At 39.8% G+C, this 16718-nt stretch overlaps 2 protein-coding genes across 8 annotated transcripts in view; one reads left to right on the top strand and one right to left on the bottom strand.

Moving 5' to 3' along the window:
• The window catches only part of Nbea (neurobeachin), a 496782-nt gene that overhangs the window by 164740 nt on the left and 315324 nt on the right, over positions 1–16718 (bottom strand). For all 7 annotated transcript variants that reach the window (XM_090342258.1, XM_090342251.1, XM_090342252.1 and 4 more), the window contains one exon: positions 14932–15068. In XM_090342258.1, coding sequence (XP_090198384.1) covers positions 14932–15068 — 137 coding nt within the window. The remainder of the gene's footprint in view (positions 1–14931; positions 15069–16718) is intronic.
• On the top strand, positions 9483–14180 carry Mab21l1 (mab-21 like 1). Its single transcript, XM_090342250.1, has 2 exons — positions 9483–9590; positions 10549–14180. Exon 2 carries the CDS (start codon positions 11373–11375, stop codon positions 12450–12452), a length of 1080 nt encoding a protein of 359 aa, XP_090198376.1. The 5' UTR covers positions 9483–9590; positions 10549–11372; the 3' UTR covers positions 12453–14180.

Raw genomic sequence — 16718 nt, 5'->3', positions numbered from 1 at the left:
TACTAAGGGGTAGGGGTGAGGGGGAGGGAAATGGGGACCAAGACATGTGAAAGGGTATCAATGTATGTGAATTAATGCACCTTCTATCTGGCAAATATCATGTAACCCTTCTATTAATTACAATAAAAAATATATGAAAAAATAATTTACCAAGGAATAAAACCAAGTGGGATTTACATAGCGTTTTTCAAATAGACACTTTAATTCTTGATAAATGAGCCATCTGCAGTTCTAGAGTCTCAGAAGGCTAGTTTCTGGAGGATCTTGGTTTGAGTCCAGTCTAATCATAAAAGTCATAGACTCCATCTCCAAATAACCAGCAAATGGGGGTGGGGGATGAGAAAAGTGATGAGTGGGATTGACTATATAAAAGTGGATATATTAAAAATAAATCCCTGTAAAACTAATTTTAAAAAAACAACCCAGGTTTGGGTATGTGGCTCAAGTGTTACAATACCTACATAGCAAGCACAAGGCCCTGAGTTCAAACCTCATTTCTGCCAATTATTTTAATTAAGAATATTTTTAATGAGTCCTAAAAGTTATGTTGTGGCTTATATACTTGATACACATGATACCCATTGATATAATTTATATCATATTGTAAAAGTCTATGGATAAGTTACAAAAGTGTATACTTTCTTTGAGTAATTGGTATACTTCTTTGGCATGTAATAAAAATATCATGTTTTTTTGTTTGTTTTTGCCAGACTGGGGGCTGGAAGTCAGGTCCTGGACACTGTCTTTGGACACTTTTTGTTCAAGGCTAGGCCTCTGCCACTTGAGCCACAACACCACTTTCAGCTTTTTCTGAGTATGCAATATCGAGGAATTGAACCCAGGGCAGGGCTAAATGTATGCTAGGCAAGCACTCTATCACTAGGCTACACTCCTGACCCTAAAGATAGCTTTATTAATCTTAGTCTCTACAATGAAGTGGCTCCTTAGATGAATTAGTACAATTTGGCGTTCGTTAAATAGTTTCTATCTTTCCTAGTTTCCCTGTATGAGAGATCAGTAAGTATATTCATAAAAGTAAAACTCATAACATAAAAGTCTCTTGGTATTTACTTAGCTAAATGCTTCCTCTATAAAATCTAATTTTTAAATTCATCAAAAAAATTTTCTATTCTTAGCCAGGTGCTGGTAGCTCATGTATATAAATCTTAGTGACTCAGAAGGCTGAGATTGAAGGATCCTGGTGCAAAACCAGCCTGGGAAGGAAAGTATGTGAGACTCTTATCTCCAATTAACCACCAGAAAACTGGAAGTGGTGCTATGGCTCAAAGTGGTAGAGTGCTAGCCTTAAGTTAAAATGGCTCAAGGACAATGCTCAGGTCCTGAGTTCAAGCCCCATGACTGACAAAAAAATCATATTCTTCATGCAATGAAAATCTATAGCTTCCTTTTGAAAGTAATTATATCATAATAGCTTTTGCTACAAGTTATATCTGAATAAAGATAGGAAATAAATAATTGTGTATCATTTCCACAACTTAGATTTCAAATATTATAGTGCTAACAGTAACCACAATCAGACAGATCTGGCTCTGGAATTACTCATGTGATTCTTGGGGAGACATTTATTAACCTTTCAAAATCCAGTGTCTATTAATAAATATGAAGATTAAATGAGATATATACTCTTCAAGTATTGGTGTACATGCTTTCTGATACATCTCTACCAGAACACAGAGTTACTTTAAATATCAGATGAGTAAATGCATCCAAGTCAATCCTTCATAAATTAAAAATAACATTACTGGGCCAGGAGTTTGGCCTAGTGGTAGAGTGCTTGCCTAGCATGCATGAAGACCCGGGTTCAATTCCTCGGTACCACATACATAGAAAAAAGCCAGAAGTAGTGCTGATGCTCAAGTGATAGAGTGCTAGCCTTGAGAAAGTCCAAGGACAGTGTTCAGTGCCCAGCCCAGGACTGGCAAAAAAAAAAATAACATTACTATTATGAGGCATTATCGCAGTTGATAGTTAACTGATCGCATTGTATAACATTATAGTTGCTGTTCTTTATTGTTTTGAATAATTAAGGTAGTTTAATGTATCATAATATAGTAAAAATTTCTATGAAACAAATTAACAATTTAGCTCAAGATTTACAGTACTAAGAGAATGTAACTATTCCTCAAAATTAGTCTCTAAGTGATTTTCAAATAATTAACCCAATTAGAAACCATATCCATCCAATTTGGAGTATGCTGGGGTTATATCAAGTTCAATAATAAAAGCTGTACCAATCAGGTTAAGAGAAGATATTTTCCTCCAAAACTTTACTAGCCTATCTATATGTCTTAAACAATTTGGATAATCTCAATTATTCATACTATCTGATTTAAATGCATACTCTCAAGTGACTATGAAGTTTATTTTCCTTTGTTTCTCATTGGAGAATACTATAACATTCAAGGATAAGACAGAATAAATCGCACAAATAGTGGAATGTACACAAATATTGTTCTGATTTTTTGTTTTTAAAGATACAGTTATTGAAAGTATCGCAGTGAATCATTTCATTCTGACATGAGTTTAAAAGGTTAAGTTACTATCTGGAGAAAGGTAATCTCATTGCCTCTCATAGCAGCCTGCAAGCTCTGCAATCTGCATAGAGAGGGGCATTTGTCATCATTAGCTGAGCTGTGACAGCTGGCACCCAGGGCGTCCCAGAATCAAGAAGTGGCAGAGGCACTCTTGGTTTAGGTTGCCATTAAGTCTAGTAGGTTTCTTGAGGATCAAGTATATTTCATGAAAAGCTTTGTGATGTAACTAACAGCGGTGAACAGGTTTGAATTTTCCATAACATGGATAATACAATGATAGCACATAATTAGCAGGTTGCCTCTAGACAACACGATGCAAGATTACAGATTGAATAAACATCTACTGCCTTGTCTTCTATACTCAAAGTGTTCCAGCAGATTTTTTCTTTTTTAAAAAAATTTTTTTTCTCAGGGTTGGGTTAGAGTGATCAAATAAATATATTCAAACAAATATCTGAGACTGTTTCTAAGGTATATTTTAAATTGGGTTGTAGACAATGCATAACTTCCCAGGAACAAACCACATGGCACCTTCATTTTGATGAAATAAATATGAAAACTGAAACCATCCTATAAGATCCAACCCTCCAGTTCTTTTGATATGTACATAGTTGGTAATGAATATTAAAATTATTGCTTGACATATGTTTAACTATATGTTTAAACTAGGTGTGGCTAATACATTTAGGAAAAATACTTTTGAAAGCTTAAAATTTTACAAATACATTTTTATATCTAGTTGGTGCGCAAGTATGAAAATCAAAATAAGTTCATACTAAGAAACAGGTTGCTTAGACTTTTGAAAATTTAGAATGCTATGATGGCACTAGTCATCAATGCTTAGAAACATAATCAATAACACTAGGTTTCATATTATTATGTAAACTAGTTTTCCACAAATAAAACTAATTTTTGTGTTAATGTAAAATCTATGCAAATACATGCAGTCATTTATCAGGAAAGCTGACAAGCATTCCATATTGGAGGGGGAAATGAAACTGCCTCAAGAATAGAGGCAATTAATTATTTCTGTATTTTTTCTTCTTCTGTCTTGAGGCACAAAAGTTATCCATCCAGTTAAAACAGCAAATGAAATAAAGAGATTTTTTTTTATTTAAACACATATGGCTTTTGCCTGCAATACTGATCACCACAAGGTCTACAGATGCCCGTGGCTAAATTGTACACTGGCAGATGCACACAGGGGAAAACAGCGCTAATGCAGCGTGGAGAGCAAAACAAATGAAGAACTGGATTTGCTAGGCAAAACCCCCAAAACCCAAAACAAAACCCCTGGCTTTCCTGGCCCCGTGATGAGGTCTGTATTCTGTTGATCAAATGCAGGTTGGGGTTTCAAAAGAGTTGGCCATGTTTCATTGTTAAAAGTACAAAAGGATTGTAAATTAGCAAAATGTTCTTATGTATAGTGATATAATATTAAGTGGCTATTTAAGCCATATTTTTTTATTTCTATGAACAGAAGGGCTAGTGATACTGAAACTTCTCTATTGCAGAATTAAAAACTTATGCCATTCAAAACTGCCATAGGATAGTGACTTGGTAAATACTGTTGGAATTTCCAGTTGTTACTCTTAAATCCTTTTAGCAGCAGGCCCTTAAGATATAAAGGTTTTTATGGAAAATCTTGCAAATACTGGCAAAATTCTTCATTTAGTACTTTTCTTAAAAAAAGGTTAGTGTAAAAACGCATAGAAGCCGATTCCATTTTTATTAAAATGTGAGTATGTGTGTGTGTTTGCATAGCTTCCATTGTACGAAGTCTGTATGCACAGGCTAGTTTGCAAACAGCATAAAAGAGCATGTTTATTAAAAATCGTTTAAGATTATTAACAAAGCAATAACTTCTTTGTTAATAGGCCCATAAGCATTCATAACATTAAAATTTTTACTGTAATTGCCAAATAAAAATATAAAACACAAAGTACTTAAATAATTTGTGTATTTTAGGGGAAAAAATAAGCAATGAGTTGCACTATTCCAACTTGTAAAAGGAATGTACTTAAAAAAACACCAGTATCAGTGAAACTGCTTTGTTTGAATTATTTGTAACCATCTACATTTAAATGACAATGTATTTCATATAAAAATTAGATTAGATGTATATGTCCTAAGAATGTCTGTACATTTAAATAATACTATCACTAATTAACCATCATTCTAAGCCAAGCAAAAGGAAGATTCTGCTATTAAAAGTAAAGTAAAACATATAAATACTAAGAGATTACAAAATTAGTTTCCCTAATGCCATTAAGATATTAATATTACAAATATGCCTCTAACATTGCTAATGTAGTTGAGCAATTCATAAAATGGCATGTTCATGAAAAAGAGTGGAACAGTACAGCACAAAGATTATATATTAATATACATAAGTTTTTAAAACATAGATTGTATAAAATAAAGCTGTATTTTTATTTTACAGAGTTCTCGGTCTGTATTAGAAGCACTGTATCATCTTCTAATTTGATTTATATATTTATATAAAATAGATAAGGACATGTGAGTTTAAAAGTATTATCTACTTTCAATTTTTATAACTGTATATTTTTAATGTATACTTTTCACCATATGAAAACATATGCTTTCAAGAAACAGTACACAGTGTTTATGGAAATATATATTATTAGAATAGTAAAAGCAAACATATATAAGTGAAAAAATAAGTATTACTTAAGTGGTCTACTCCTAGATCATGTTTGTAATCTGTGCCTATTTGGAATATTTGTATCCATTTGTGAAGTGATAAAGGATGTTCCTATTTACATATTATATTTTATCTAAATCATTTATTATATTACATGTAATATATAAAGAGTAATCAATTTTATTAGATATAATTGTTCTCAATTGTAACTCTTTGGTCATGTAAAAAATAAATTCTAGTTTAGAGAAATTGCTTTTCCACTAAAAAATAAGCTTCATCATGCCAAATTAAAAGTAGGAGTGGCTCTTTTAGATATGCAATCTCTGGAAGTAGATTATCCATGTGTCATATTCCAGGATTAAGGTCATGTTGAATATTTTCAGTGGTCTAATCAGATACAGTATGGAGCCATAATGACAGCAATTCAGTCCTGGATTGAACAACTACAGACACACAGATTAACACAGTGAGGGTGCAAATGGTCCTACTGTTTTTTTTCTAAGTGCAATAAAAATGTAACATACTAATAGTATTAGGGCTATAAACCTATATCACAAAATCAAGTAAATCTATGTTAGCTATTTATAGCACTTCATTTTCATTTATGCATATAGAATCACTATGATTTCTGAATGAAAGATATAATCTGAGGTTTACTGAAAAGAATTTTAGTTTTATCAATTAGAAAGATAATGATGACTTTATAAAGAGTATAGGAGGAATGAAAAACAATGTATTCATCCTTTCCTCCATAATACTCCTGAAATTAATGAATAATCCCTATTGTCCATAAATATTTGGAAGAAGTTAAAAATCACATTTTATTATGAACAACAAGAAATTTCTTTAATTGATGACCTTTCTATTATCGTATTTTCAGTATCTAGATGTAACTTAAAATATTCTGCACTGCTGTGCACACATTCAAATGAAATAAAGAAACTGAGACAATTGCATACATAATACAGGCTTAAATTTCTTTACCTTCCAAAGAAAAGTCTACTCGGGATTACTTCAATTTGCAAGCCAAGCAGGCGTGGTAATTCTTGTACATGTACTTCCAGCTTCCATCTTTAATCTCAAAATGACTTTGCTTTTCAACACCTATTAACTCCAATAGCAGGTTTATAAGCAATACTGCAGTATAAGCAGTTGGGGCCTTGTGATCATGTACAAGGGTGATAACGCTGAAGCAATGGCCTTGATGATTCATTCATGTGAAGAATTTATATTTTCTGAAACCACTTCTCAGGATACACTGAAAATAGGATTGATACGGTGTAAACGGTAACCTCACTCCTTTCCATGACATTATGATGAACTTAATATTAAAACAAGAAATAATATTTTAAGAAAGCACTAAAATTTTTGAAGCTTTCAAACTATTTTGTTTCAATGTTCTTATACCACAAGTCACAATAGGAAGTAAAGTATAGATGCTATCAAATTAGGTTACCAGAAAAAAAAAAGAAAAACTCCCTCTATTTTACTTCATTTAATATGACACATATAAAACCTTGCACAAATATCTGTCTTTAATTTCTCTAGTGTAATAAAGGAAATATATTGTGTCTGGCAGAATGAAACAGATGAAATAGTGTGAGTGCACTTTTTAAAAAGGGGGAAAGAGAAGAAATCAAATGCATACAATGAGCCTTCAAAGCCATTCCAGTGGTAGAGATAAATAATGTAATAAACTCAACTTCATATTCTTTTTATCTCCTCAGTGTAATAGGCATATATTAAAAATAAAAATTTAAATTTATGAATACTTGTGAATAAACTAGCAGCCAGAAGATAATGAAAAACTACAGAATAATATCTTTATAATCAATTATTGTGTATACAGCATCTAATAGGCACCTTTTTCCAGAAAGGTTACAATTACTGAAATTTGTAAACACCCAATTCAAATATAAATTAGGCTTATTATTACTATTATTATTGTTGCCACTATTATTATTAAATTTGTGGAGCTAAGGGGGGGAAGGGTGTTTAAACTTGGGGCCTCACACCTTCCAGGCAAACAATGTGTACCACTGAGTTCAAAGTCAAAATAAAACTTAAGTTTTTGTTTTTTCTTAATACAAAAATGTTGGATTCCTACATTTCTGGTCCCAATGGCATTTTTTCCCTTTACACCTAGCAAGGAGATTGTTTTAAAAATTATATTCTGTATCCTACCCAAGCAGGTCTACAGAAAGGGATAAATTCCTTAGGAAAAAGTAATTCTGGAAAAATTGCCGTCATTACTTGGAACGTTTTGTATTGTTAATGACAAAATGTATTTATTTTATGTTCATTAATTCCACCAGTAATGGTACTGGTGTGCCATATCTTTGTTGTACTTTTCTCTAACCGCTACATTTGAATCAAGGTTGCACTGGTAAGAAATGAATCAGACCTTAAAATCTGAAATAACAGTCAAATGTAAGCATCTCAATTGTTAAATCTTGAGATTCTTGGGGTGTGTTTTTTCCTTGCAATTAGGTCACTTTTCTTCAATTATCGTTCTATTATTAGCTCACTTCAAAGATGTCTGCCTGCATACCACTGAACACAATTAAACATTTGTATATTAAAGCAAGGACACACAAACACAGGCACGCACACACACACACGCGCGCGCGCGCGCGCGCGCTTTTAGTCTATAACTAATTACCAGGATTCTATATTTATAGCAAAAAAGCAACACTAATATCGTTACGGTTCTTTGATAAACTTTTCATGTGAATAACAAATAGATTTTAAACCAGCCACATCTTACATCCTTATTTGAAGTAACTAGTTCAAAAGGTCAGATAATTTTTTAATTACCATAAGTAACAAACATTAATGCACACAAATCTAGCTCTAAAACCTGGATTATAGTTAATTTAATTAATGTACTATTATTTCTGATTTCCTTCTATTGATTATTATTTTTAAAGACATGGGTAGAAAACAGTCAAACGGTCATCAGAATCGTTTAATTTTCCCTCCCACCACCTAGGGTGTTAAGATCCCTAGAAGGATTCTGCTAGAGATGGAAATTCATTTCACGTGCTCAGTGTAACAGAAAATCGCAGCGCTGCAGCAACAAGCACCACTTGCGCTGAGTGTTATTCTGGGGCGCTCGGTTCACCCCAGCGACCGGCGGACCCGTGAGTCTAGTATTATGTAAATCACTGTCAGCGCCCGGAGTGGCGGGGCTCCGGGAAGCCGCTCGGAAAATCCAGTCCTGGCGTGGCTAAAAACCCTACGATTCCACTCCCCTGCCATACACTACGACAGAAGAGTTTTTCTGTTTTTTTTTTTTTTTCCTCTCCATCTATTTTGCCTTCTCAAAGTGCAAATCGTTAGTGGAAAGGCCCCGGTTGCACCAATTAGTTTGCACAAAGTGTTGCAGTGTTTAGCTGCGCTTTAACCCAATTAAGCAGCGCAGCGAGCCCCGAAGATGCGCCACCTGCGCGCCTGGCTCCAGCGAGCCAGGCGGCGCCCCTGCTCACCCGCGTCTTCCCCTTCCGAGCCACCCAGGCGGCCCCGGTTTCCTCGCCCTCGGAGGCGGCCTCCCACCCTCAACAACGGGGGAAGGGAGCCTGTAGGGGGAAGAAGGACTGAGTCTGCAGGTGGCCCAGAAGCCAAGCATCTCTGACCCAGACTCAAAACGAGAGGCATCCGGCCCACCGTCCCGCGGAGGAAACGCCTGGCTCCTCGGCCATCACTCTTGGATTGGAAGGGGCAAGGGCTGAAACCGGCTTGGACACAGAGCAAGGTCTCCAAAAGACGAGGGAGGAGGAGACAGGGCCACCGAGAGAAGTTTAAAAATAACCTTTTCATATAAATACAGCGCATGGGACAGACAGAAGACAGTGGGAGGAATGAGGATCTGAGCAGGGCAGAGCCCTGGAGCAAAGGTGGGCAGCAAAACGCGCAAGAGTACCAAGAGAGGGCCAGGGTGGCCCGTCCCCGGAGACAACTCGCTTTCTTGTACTTCTCCTTTGCTTCTCAGTGCTTCTCTGATTTGCTTTCTCTCCCCCCTCTCGACCCCCCTCCCTTCAAACTGCCACAAGGTAGCAAGGCCTGCAAAACGGGGAGGAGCTTTTTGGGGTTTTCAGTCTTTGAGGAACAGAAGGTTGAAGGGGGTGTAGTGGACTTCACCGGAATCCTCTTATAATGAGAATGTGAATTATGGGGAGGGGCGGGCTCTGTGATGTGCTGATCAGTGCCAGCCTGCCCCTCCCCCATCCCAAAAGCTTGAGTGAAACAGGGCAGGCAGAGAACCCTCAATATGAGCCTGCTAAAAGCCGTTCTGGAAGAAAAGTGCTTAGAAACGTGATTCCTGGAGCTGTGGATTTCCAAGGAAGTATTTTCTTAGTCTGAAAGACCAGGTATCTAAATTAAAGGTAGAAAACTAAAACAAACAAAAAACAACCCTGGTGAGGGAAGCCACAGTGTAAAACTTTAGTATTTCTTTACTTCTTGTTCATGAAGGATACAACTCTATACCACCAAGAATAAGAAATTTCTTCATAAACTATGTTTCTTTTATATCAAGGCTCCAGAATTTAGAAATTTGTTAATTCCTTTCATTTTTTTCAAATGTTTATTGTTAATAAGTCAGAATGACTGTAAATTAACTTTAATATTATTAACCATTTCCCCTTACTTGCATCATATGGAATAGTTTAAAATTAATTTACTGTCAGGTCACCACTAAGGACACTTTAGCCAGGAGATACATCTGCAAGCAAGCCAGAAACTGTGTCAGTGGGTCTCATTTCTAAAATCTCTTCTGAATTTCACTCATCAAGGTACAGCTGACTATGAAACTACACTAAAATAATCTTTAAATTCCAGAGACCCTTTTTAAAAACAACATTTGTATATGTACATAAAGAGCTTAGTGTCCTGCTTGAAGCCCTGGGCAAATCTATCTACTTAGGAGATCGCAGATGGGGGAGAGCAGATACTTTTTTAAGTGTCCTGGTTTAAAGTGGGTGCATAGGTCTACCTCATTCAGCAATAATTTTCAGATTCCTCTCAACAAGTGCAGATGAGGACAGGCATAAAGAGTACACTACCAGTTTAAGATGTCATTCTAACACACAGGGGCCATCCAAAAGGTAAAAATGACTCAAGTACTATACTCCACCTAAAGCCAGCTTCTGTGAAGCAGTAGTCAGTGCATGAAAGGACAAACTTTGAACCTGCACACTTCAAAAAGACCCCGAGGATTGGCAGACATTAATTATCGTACTCTAAATGCAAGTTAGTGGCTGTTTAAAAAGCCCTATTTAGTTCATTCATTGATGGATGGCCATTAATACACCTGTATTTGCATTTCAGCTGTAAACAGACAAGCAGGGTTTTCAGCACAGAGGAGAGCCACTTTGCCAAGTCTTTTCAAAACGTCAATATGCTTCAAGTAATACCAAAAGCTGAGAGATTTCCCCTTGATTTCCAAACTGTCTAGGTGGCCTGGGTGGTTTTGTGCCGCCAGCAGCTCCCTACCTTTACTTTGTGTGCCTAGATCCACGAGGGGGGATTAATTAGCCGGGCTGGAGCTGAAGGAGGCTGTCGTGACGAGCCCAGTGGCGATTGGCCGCCCGCCTGCCTGGCCCAGCCTTTATAATTTCCACACCAGTGCATCTGGGCTCTTAGGCAAACCTACAGCAGCTTCTTCCTACACATACACACGCACACTCGCGCCCGACGCACACTCAGCAACACTTTTCCTCCCTCTGATGAACAGTCCTGCACACACAATGATTACAGGATAACGTAAATAAACACAGAAAGGGGGTGATTCTTTTGACTGCTGGAAGAGCTTTGCTGGGGTCTCAGAGCAACTTTGGTTTTTCTTACTGAGAAGGTGATCCCTCCCGGCTTTTCTCTCTCGGGAAGATCCAGTAAAAAGAGGAAGAGAGACCGAGGAGGGGGGGAGAACCACCACCTTTCACTTTAAGACCGGCTGCGCTCCCAGATAAAAGGCCGGGGAGAGCGAGGCCGCCCGGAGGCCGGCGCGGCAGCACGTCGGGAAGACGCTTGGGCTCGGTTTCTGCGCTCTGCGGCCCGTTTCTGCACCGAAGTTGGCTCCTGCTCTAGCAGCCGCATTGGATCCCACAGCCTATTGCGAGACTCCGGTGTATAATCCGGATCTCTGCCCCAACATGATCGCGGCCCAGGCCAAGCTGGTCTACCATCTGAATAAGTACTACAACGAAAAATGCCAAGCCAGGAAAGCTGCCATCGCCAAAACCATCCGGGAAGTCTGCAAAGTCGTTTCCGACGTCCTAAAGGAAGTAGAAGTGCAGGAGCCCCGCTTCATCAGCTCTCTCAACGAGATGGACAATCGCTACGAGGGCCTCGAGGTCATCTCGCCCACCGAGTTCGAAGTGGTGCTTTATCTCAACCAAATGGGGGTGTTCAACTTCGTGGACGATGGCTCGCTGCCTGGCTGCGCGGTGCTGAAGCTGAGCGACGGGCGCAAGAGGAGCATGTCCCTCTGGGTGGAATTCATCACTGCCTCCGGCTACCTCTCGGCGCGCAAGATCCGCTCCAGGTTCCAGACGCTGGTGGCCCAGGCGGTGGACAAATGCAGCTACCGGGATGTGGTAAAGATGGTGGCCGACACTAGCGAAGTGAAACTGAGAATCCGAGATAGGTACGTGGTGCAGATCACGCCGGCGTTTAAATGCACAGGGATCTGGCCCAGGAGTGCTGCCCACTGGCCGCTTCCCCACATCCCCTGGCCGGGGCCCAACCGGGTGGCGGAGGTCAAGGCAGAAGGGTTCAACCTCTTGTCCAAGGAGTGCCACTCCCTGGCCGGCAAGCAGAGCTCGGCCGAGAGCGACGCCTGGGTGCTGCAGTTCGCGGAGGCCGAGAACAGACTGCAGATGGGGGGCTGCAGAAAGAAATGCCTCTCCATCCTCAAAACCCTGCGGGACCGACACCTCGAGCTGCCGGGCCAGCCCCTCAACAATTACCACATGAAGACTCTGGTGTCCTACGAGTGTGAAAAACATCCCCGGGAGTCGGACTGGGACGAGTCCTGCCTGGGCGACCGGCTGAACGGGATCCTGCTGCAACTCATCTCCTGCCTGCAGTGCCGGCGCTGTCCCCACTACTTCCTCCCCAACTTAGATCTGTTTCAAGGCAAGCCTCACTCAGCCCTGGAAAACGCTGCCAAACAAACGTGGCGGCTGGCACGAGAGATCCTGACCAACCCGAAAAGTTTGGAGAAACTTTAGAGGACGGATAAGCTAATCGAGAGCTGAAACGACTGCTCTGCTCAAAGTCCTGATTCCGGGAAAACTTCCCCTCCCGGTCCTATCAGATATTCTAGGGGACAGTGGAAACAGTTTCTTCCTTAAAAAGGAGGGGTACTATCCACGTCTAGGCGTCATCTCACCCATTATCCCTGCGAGGGGAGAAAAAGAAGCAGCGATGGATGTAGGAAAACCCGAACAAGTATTACGGAGACTCCTTTACAGACGGTTCCTCATCTCCCTTAGAAAGTACGGGATAACACCGGGAAATCGGAGCGGCTGTGGCGAAGAACCAAGAACACTGCCTAGCAAAGGATTATATAGCAATTCTGTGACTTAGGTGCATCTGTCTGTGAGTAAATACGATTTGGATTTGTCATCTGAAGGAAAGTGTAATGTATATTTTGGTTTGTAACAAAAATTGTGAGCTCACATTGTCTTTTAAAGTGTGGATGTTGGTGTTTTGTGGTTTGGTGAACAGAACTTAAAATTGCCATGTTGGAACACTTCCAGACATTTTTCACTTATAAAGATACCATTTAAAGGTAGATTTCCTCCTGGTACTTTTATCTGTCTTTGAAAGTGTCTGAACTTAAAAAAAAAGTTTACATTTTTTTTGTTTCAAATATATTGCTTGTTCTATTTCTAACATTCCATAAATATACTTGAAATGTTATTTAAATATATTCAAATGAATTTGAATTCAGCTTATATAATAACGCTTGAATATCTGAATTATATATTTGAAAAATGCACTTGAAATACACTGGATAATTACTTTTGTGATTTAGAATTTAATTTCTGTGGCTGATTTTTATTTAATTAGAAGCTAATAAATGAGTAAAATACCAAGTTGGTGTGTTTCGCTTTAAATTGTTTTTCTATCAAAAGATGTGATACACCATTTTGAAAATCGATTGCACTTGAATATTTAAAACATTTTAGAACGTAGTTTGACGAAATTGTTTAAAAATAAACAGTGATACTAAAGAAGAGCTCTTTTTGTATAGCTACAGAAGATATCCATCTCCCATTGGTTTCTAGCTTGTTTATAAGATCATTTCTTCCTTCCTACAACTTACTCAGTTTAAATCTACTTTTGAATCCTTGCTGTTCTGGTTAGTATTTCTAAAACATTTTTGACAATATAAGGAAAGAAATCCATCCTGACAGTTGTTCAAATGGAGTGAGTCAGAAAATCAGGCTAATTCAGAGAAAGTAAATTCATCATAACACCAAATTTTGAAATTTGGATATGGAAAGTAAGCGGATAAGATAAACTCATATGTACTTTTTCAGCCTTATTTAATGCAATTCCATTAGCAGAATAAATTAGTCACAAGACCAAAATTCCTTTTTACTTCAAAGGGGAAGCAAATGATAAAACATAGGGCAAGCTTTGAAGTCCTTAAAATATGAAGCATCCAAACTCATTTTAAAAATGCAGTGATTCTTGGAGCTATAAGTACATGTCTTTTGGAATATTTTAATAGCCACCATGTGCTGAAAGGTCTCTACTAATAGGCTTTAATTAATCTAGGAGTTGATAAACTTTAGGATTTGAATCGCCACTTTACAAGTCATATTTTATACTGTTTCATTTCTGTCTCTAAGTTAAAGGTGAATAAAAGCCTAGATTAATGGGAGTTTTAAATTATTTTACAATGACTGTCCGAAAACATTTTATAAAGGAAGATCATTGCACAATAATGCCAATGACAATTATCTTGAATTCTTAAATTCAGGAAAAAGTTTTCAAATTCTACAGTCACATGAAAGTTAAAACAACAGTTCTGAGACATAAAGCTGCTCTAATGCTCAATTGTTAAAATCTGTAAGATCAAATTTATGATTTTAAATGGTCCAAATATCTATTTTTCTGGTATTACATCTGAAGAATACAACTTGAAACACTTGAGTGTTAGAATATGCTATGTATAAATATACATTTTAAAGCTTTTAGTGTGTTTTTTCTCTTAAATTCATATGTAAAAATCCATTCTTATTTCAGAATATGAAAAATGGATGTAATAATAGAAATGAAATTATATTATAATGGATCTCCTCCCAGTTACTTATAACATTTCAATAAATGATAATTCATATATTGCAGCCGTACTTTTGGAAATTAATAATGATCTCAACACAACACTTCCTAAGACTTTTCCTAACTGAAATGCTGGGGGTGAGGGGAGCACCACTTAGGATCATTCATCTTAACTATCAAATCTGCCCCAAGTGCACAAAAAGGAGGGAATAAATTCTGGTAATACAGGATTTAAACTCACTAGTATATTCCCCAATTCCGTAAAAGAGATCATGTGTATTTTCATTCATTTTATTTTCTGCGAGAAAGAGAATGCGCTCCCCTCCCCCACTTTCATTAAAACCCAAGCAAAGTCGAAAACCACTTCCTGCCACAAAAGCCACCAATACTGTACATGGAATCCCTCTGACTCACTTTCGTGTCGATCTTCTTGAAGGCGGGATCATCTTCATCGACTTCGAAGTAGATTTCTGTCGTGGTTATGGAGAGAGTCCCCTTGGCCACCACCACTGGAGCTATGAGCTGGGCCGGGGTGCTGAGAACCACAGGGCCTGAAAGACAAGGGATTGGAGTCAGGATGCGCCCGACCCCCTCACACAACCCACAAGGCCGCCAGCAGGGTTTTATTTGTAAAGATGTCACACGAAAAAATGGGGCCTATGTTATGTGGCAAGATCTTTTCACGTTAGATATGATGTGCTCAACTGCTCAGCTTTTAAACACTTACATACAGAGCTGGGAGACAAAGCATTCTATAACCCCAAAGGTCAAGCGACCCATTGCAGAATGGATTCCACAATACCCAGATGTCCCTTGGTGCATTATGGCTTTCAAGAGACCCTAGGTAGGAGCTAAGCTAGGAAAGGGCAACCGTCATTTCAAGCCATTCCAATCGGTGCTATAGCTGCCCAAGAAGAGGCAGAAGAGGCGAGGGAGGAAAAGATTTAAATATATAGGTTGCTCTGAGAGGTAAGCAACTTGAGAAAGGTTTATTTTATTTTATTTTTCAGTCCCATCACACACGTAAAGACATTAAAGTTCGAGAGAGAGAGAGAGAGAGAGAGAGAGAGAGAGAGAGAGAGAGAGGGGGGGGGGGGAAAACAACCCCGGAAAATTTTTAGCATGTTCTAACCAGATAATCGGTCAAAAAATGATGTAAGGGAGATGCGGAAACAAAACGATTCTCAGAAAAAAAGCGTCTTTAAGTGCTGTTTGCCAACTTTGGAAAGAGGATCTAAGATCAGTCCCCCCCTCACCGCCCCTCCCCAATGTGTGCCTATGGGTGCTTATTTCGAATTCCTCAGTTTGAGTGCCAGGGCGTTAGAGTAGCGATTAGAAGGGTGGGGGTGGGGTGTGAAGATCAGACCGCCCTCGTCAAAATCCCTCAGCGAGGAGGCACACTTCGTGATCCTGTCTTAGCGCGGGACAGGGAACTCAGAGATAATGCATTCATTTTCTCCTGCTGGGGTACAAAGGCTCTAAGGAACCCTTCCTCTACCAGCTCAGAGGCACACAGTCAAATGAGACAAGCTAGCGGTAGGAGAAAGGCAATAAAAAGCCAGATCCCCAGCGGCCCGGCGCGGGAGACTTTCCAGTGGCCGCCACCCAGTGGGGCCTGGCCGGGCCCGCGCGGGTTGCCGGCGGTGCCTAAGGCTGGCGTTCCCGGGAGCCGCGCACCCCCAGTCGGCCACTGCCCAGCGCCGGGCCGGGCCCCACTGCAGGGACTGGCGGCGTTGAAGGGGAGAGGCTGTGTGGCGCGGGGCGTCGGGGTTAGCCGTCGCCCCGGAGGAGACCGCCGCGGTCAGACAGCCGCCAGGCCCCGGTCTCCGGTGGTCCGCGTTCGGCCCCCCGGATGCCCCGGGGACTCGGGCCCGCGGTTTCGGCCGCGCGTCCCGGAGCAGTTGAGGTCCCTCTCGGCTCCAGGACCTCGACTCCACCGGGTTTTTCTTTCCAAAGGGCGAGGCGGTCGATCTGAAGCGCCACGTTAAAGGCTCATCAATCTTAATCTAGGTTGCTCAAGTAATTACGCCCGGATCTCTTGTACGATTACAAGTGGATTTGGGTTTCTATTCCCCAGGCCCTCCTTTGTGTTTATTGGAGGGTCTCCGCGCGCGGCGTCGCCTCCAGCCTCCCGCGCCCTCCTCCCAGTCCCTCGGCGCGGCGGCTGGTTCGAACCGCTCCCTTAACCCTTGAGCTACCAG

This window comes from Megascapheus bottae, chromosome 11 (genome assembly GCF_031878675.1).
Source record: "Megascapheus bottae isolate mThoBot1 chromosome 11, mThoBot2.hap1, whole genome shotgun sequence".
Lineage (NCBI taxonomy): Eukaryota > Metazoa > Chordata > Mammalia > Rodentia > Geomyidae > Megascapheus > Megascapheus bottae.
The sequence above is the reverse complement of the archived record's forward strand: the minus strand, read 5'-3'. Positions and strand labels throughout refer to the sequence as shown.

Excerpts from the sequence above, each read along its gene's own strand:
- Mab21l1 (XM_090342250.1), top strand. The coding sequence starts at position 11,373 with ATGATCGCGGCCCAGGCCAAGCTGGTCTACCATCTGAATAAGTACTAC.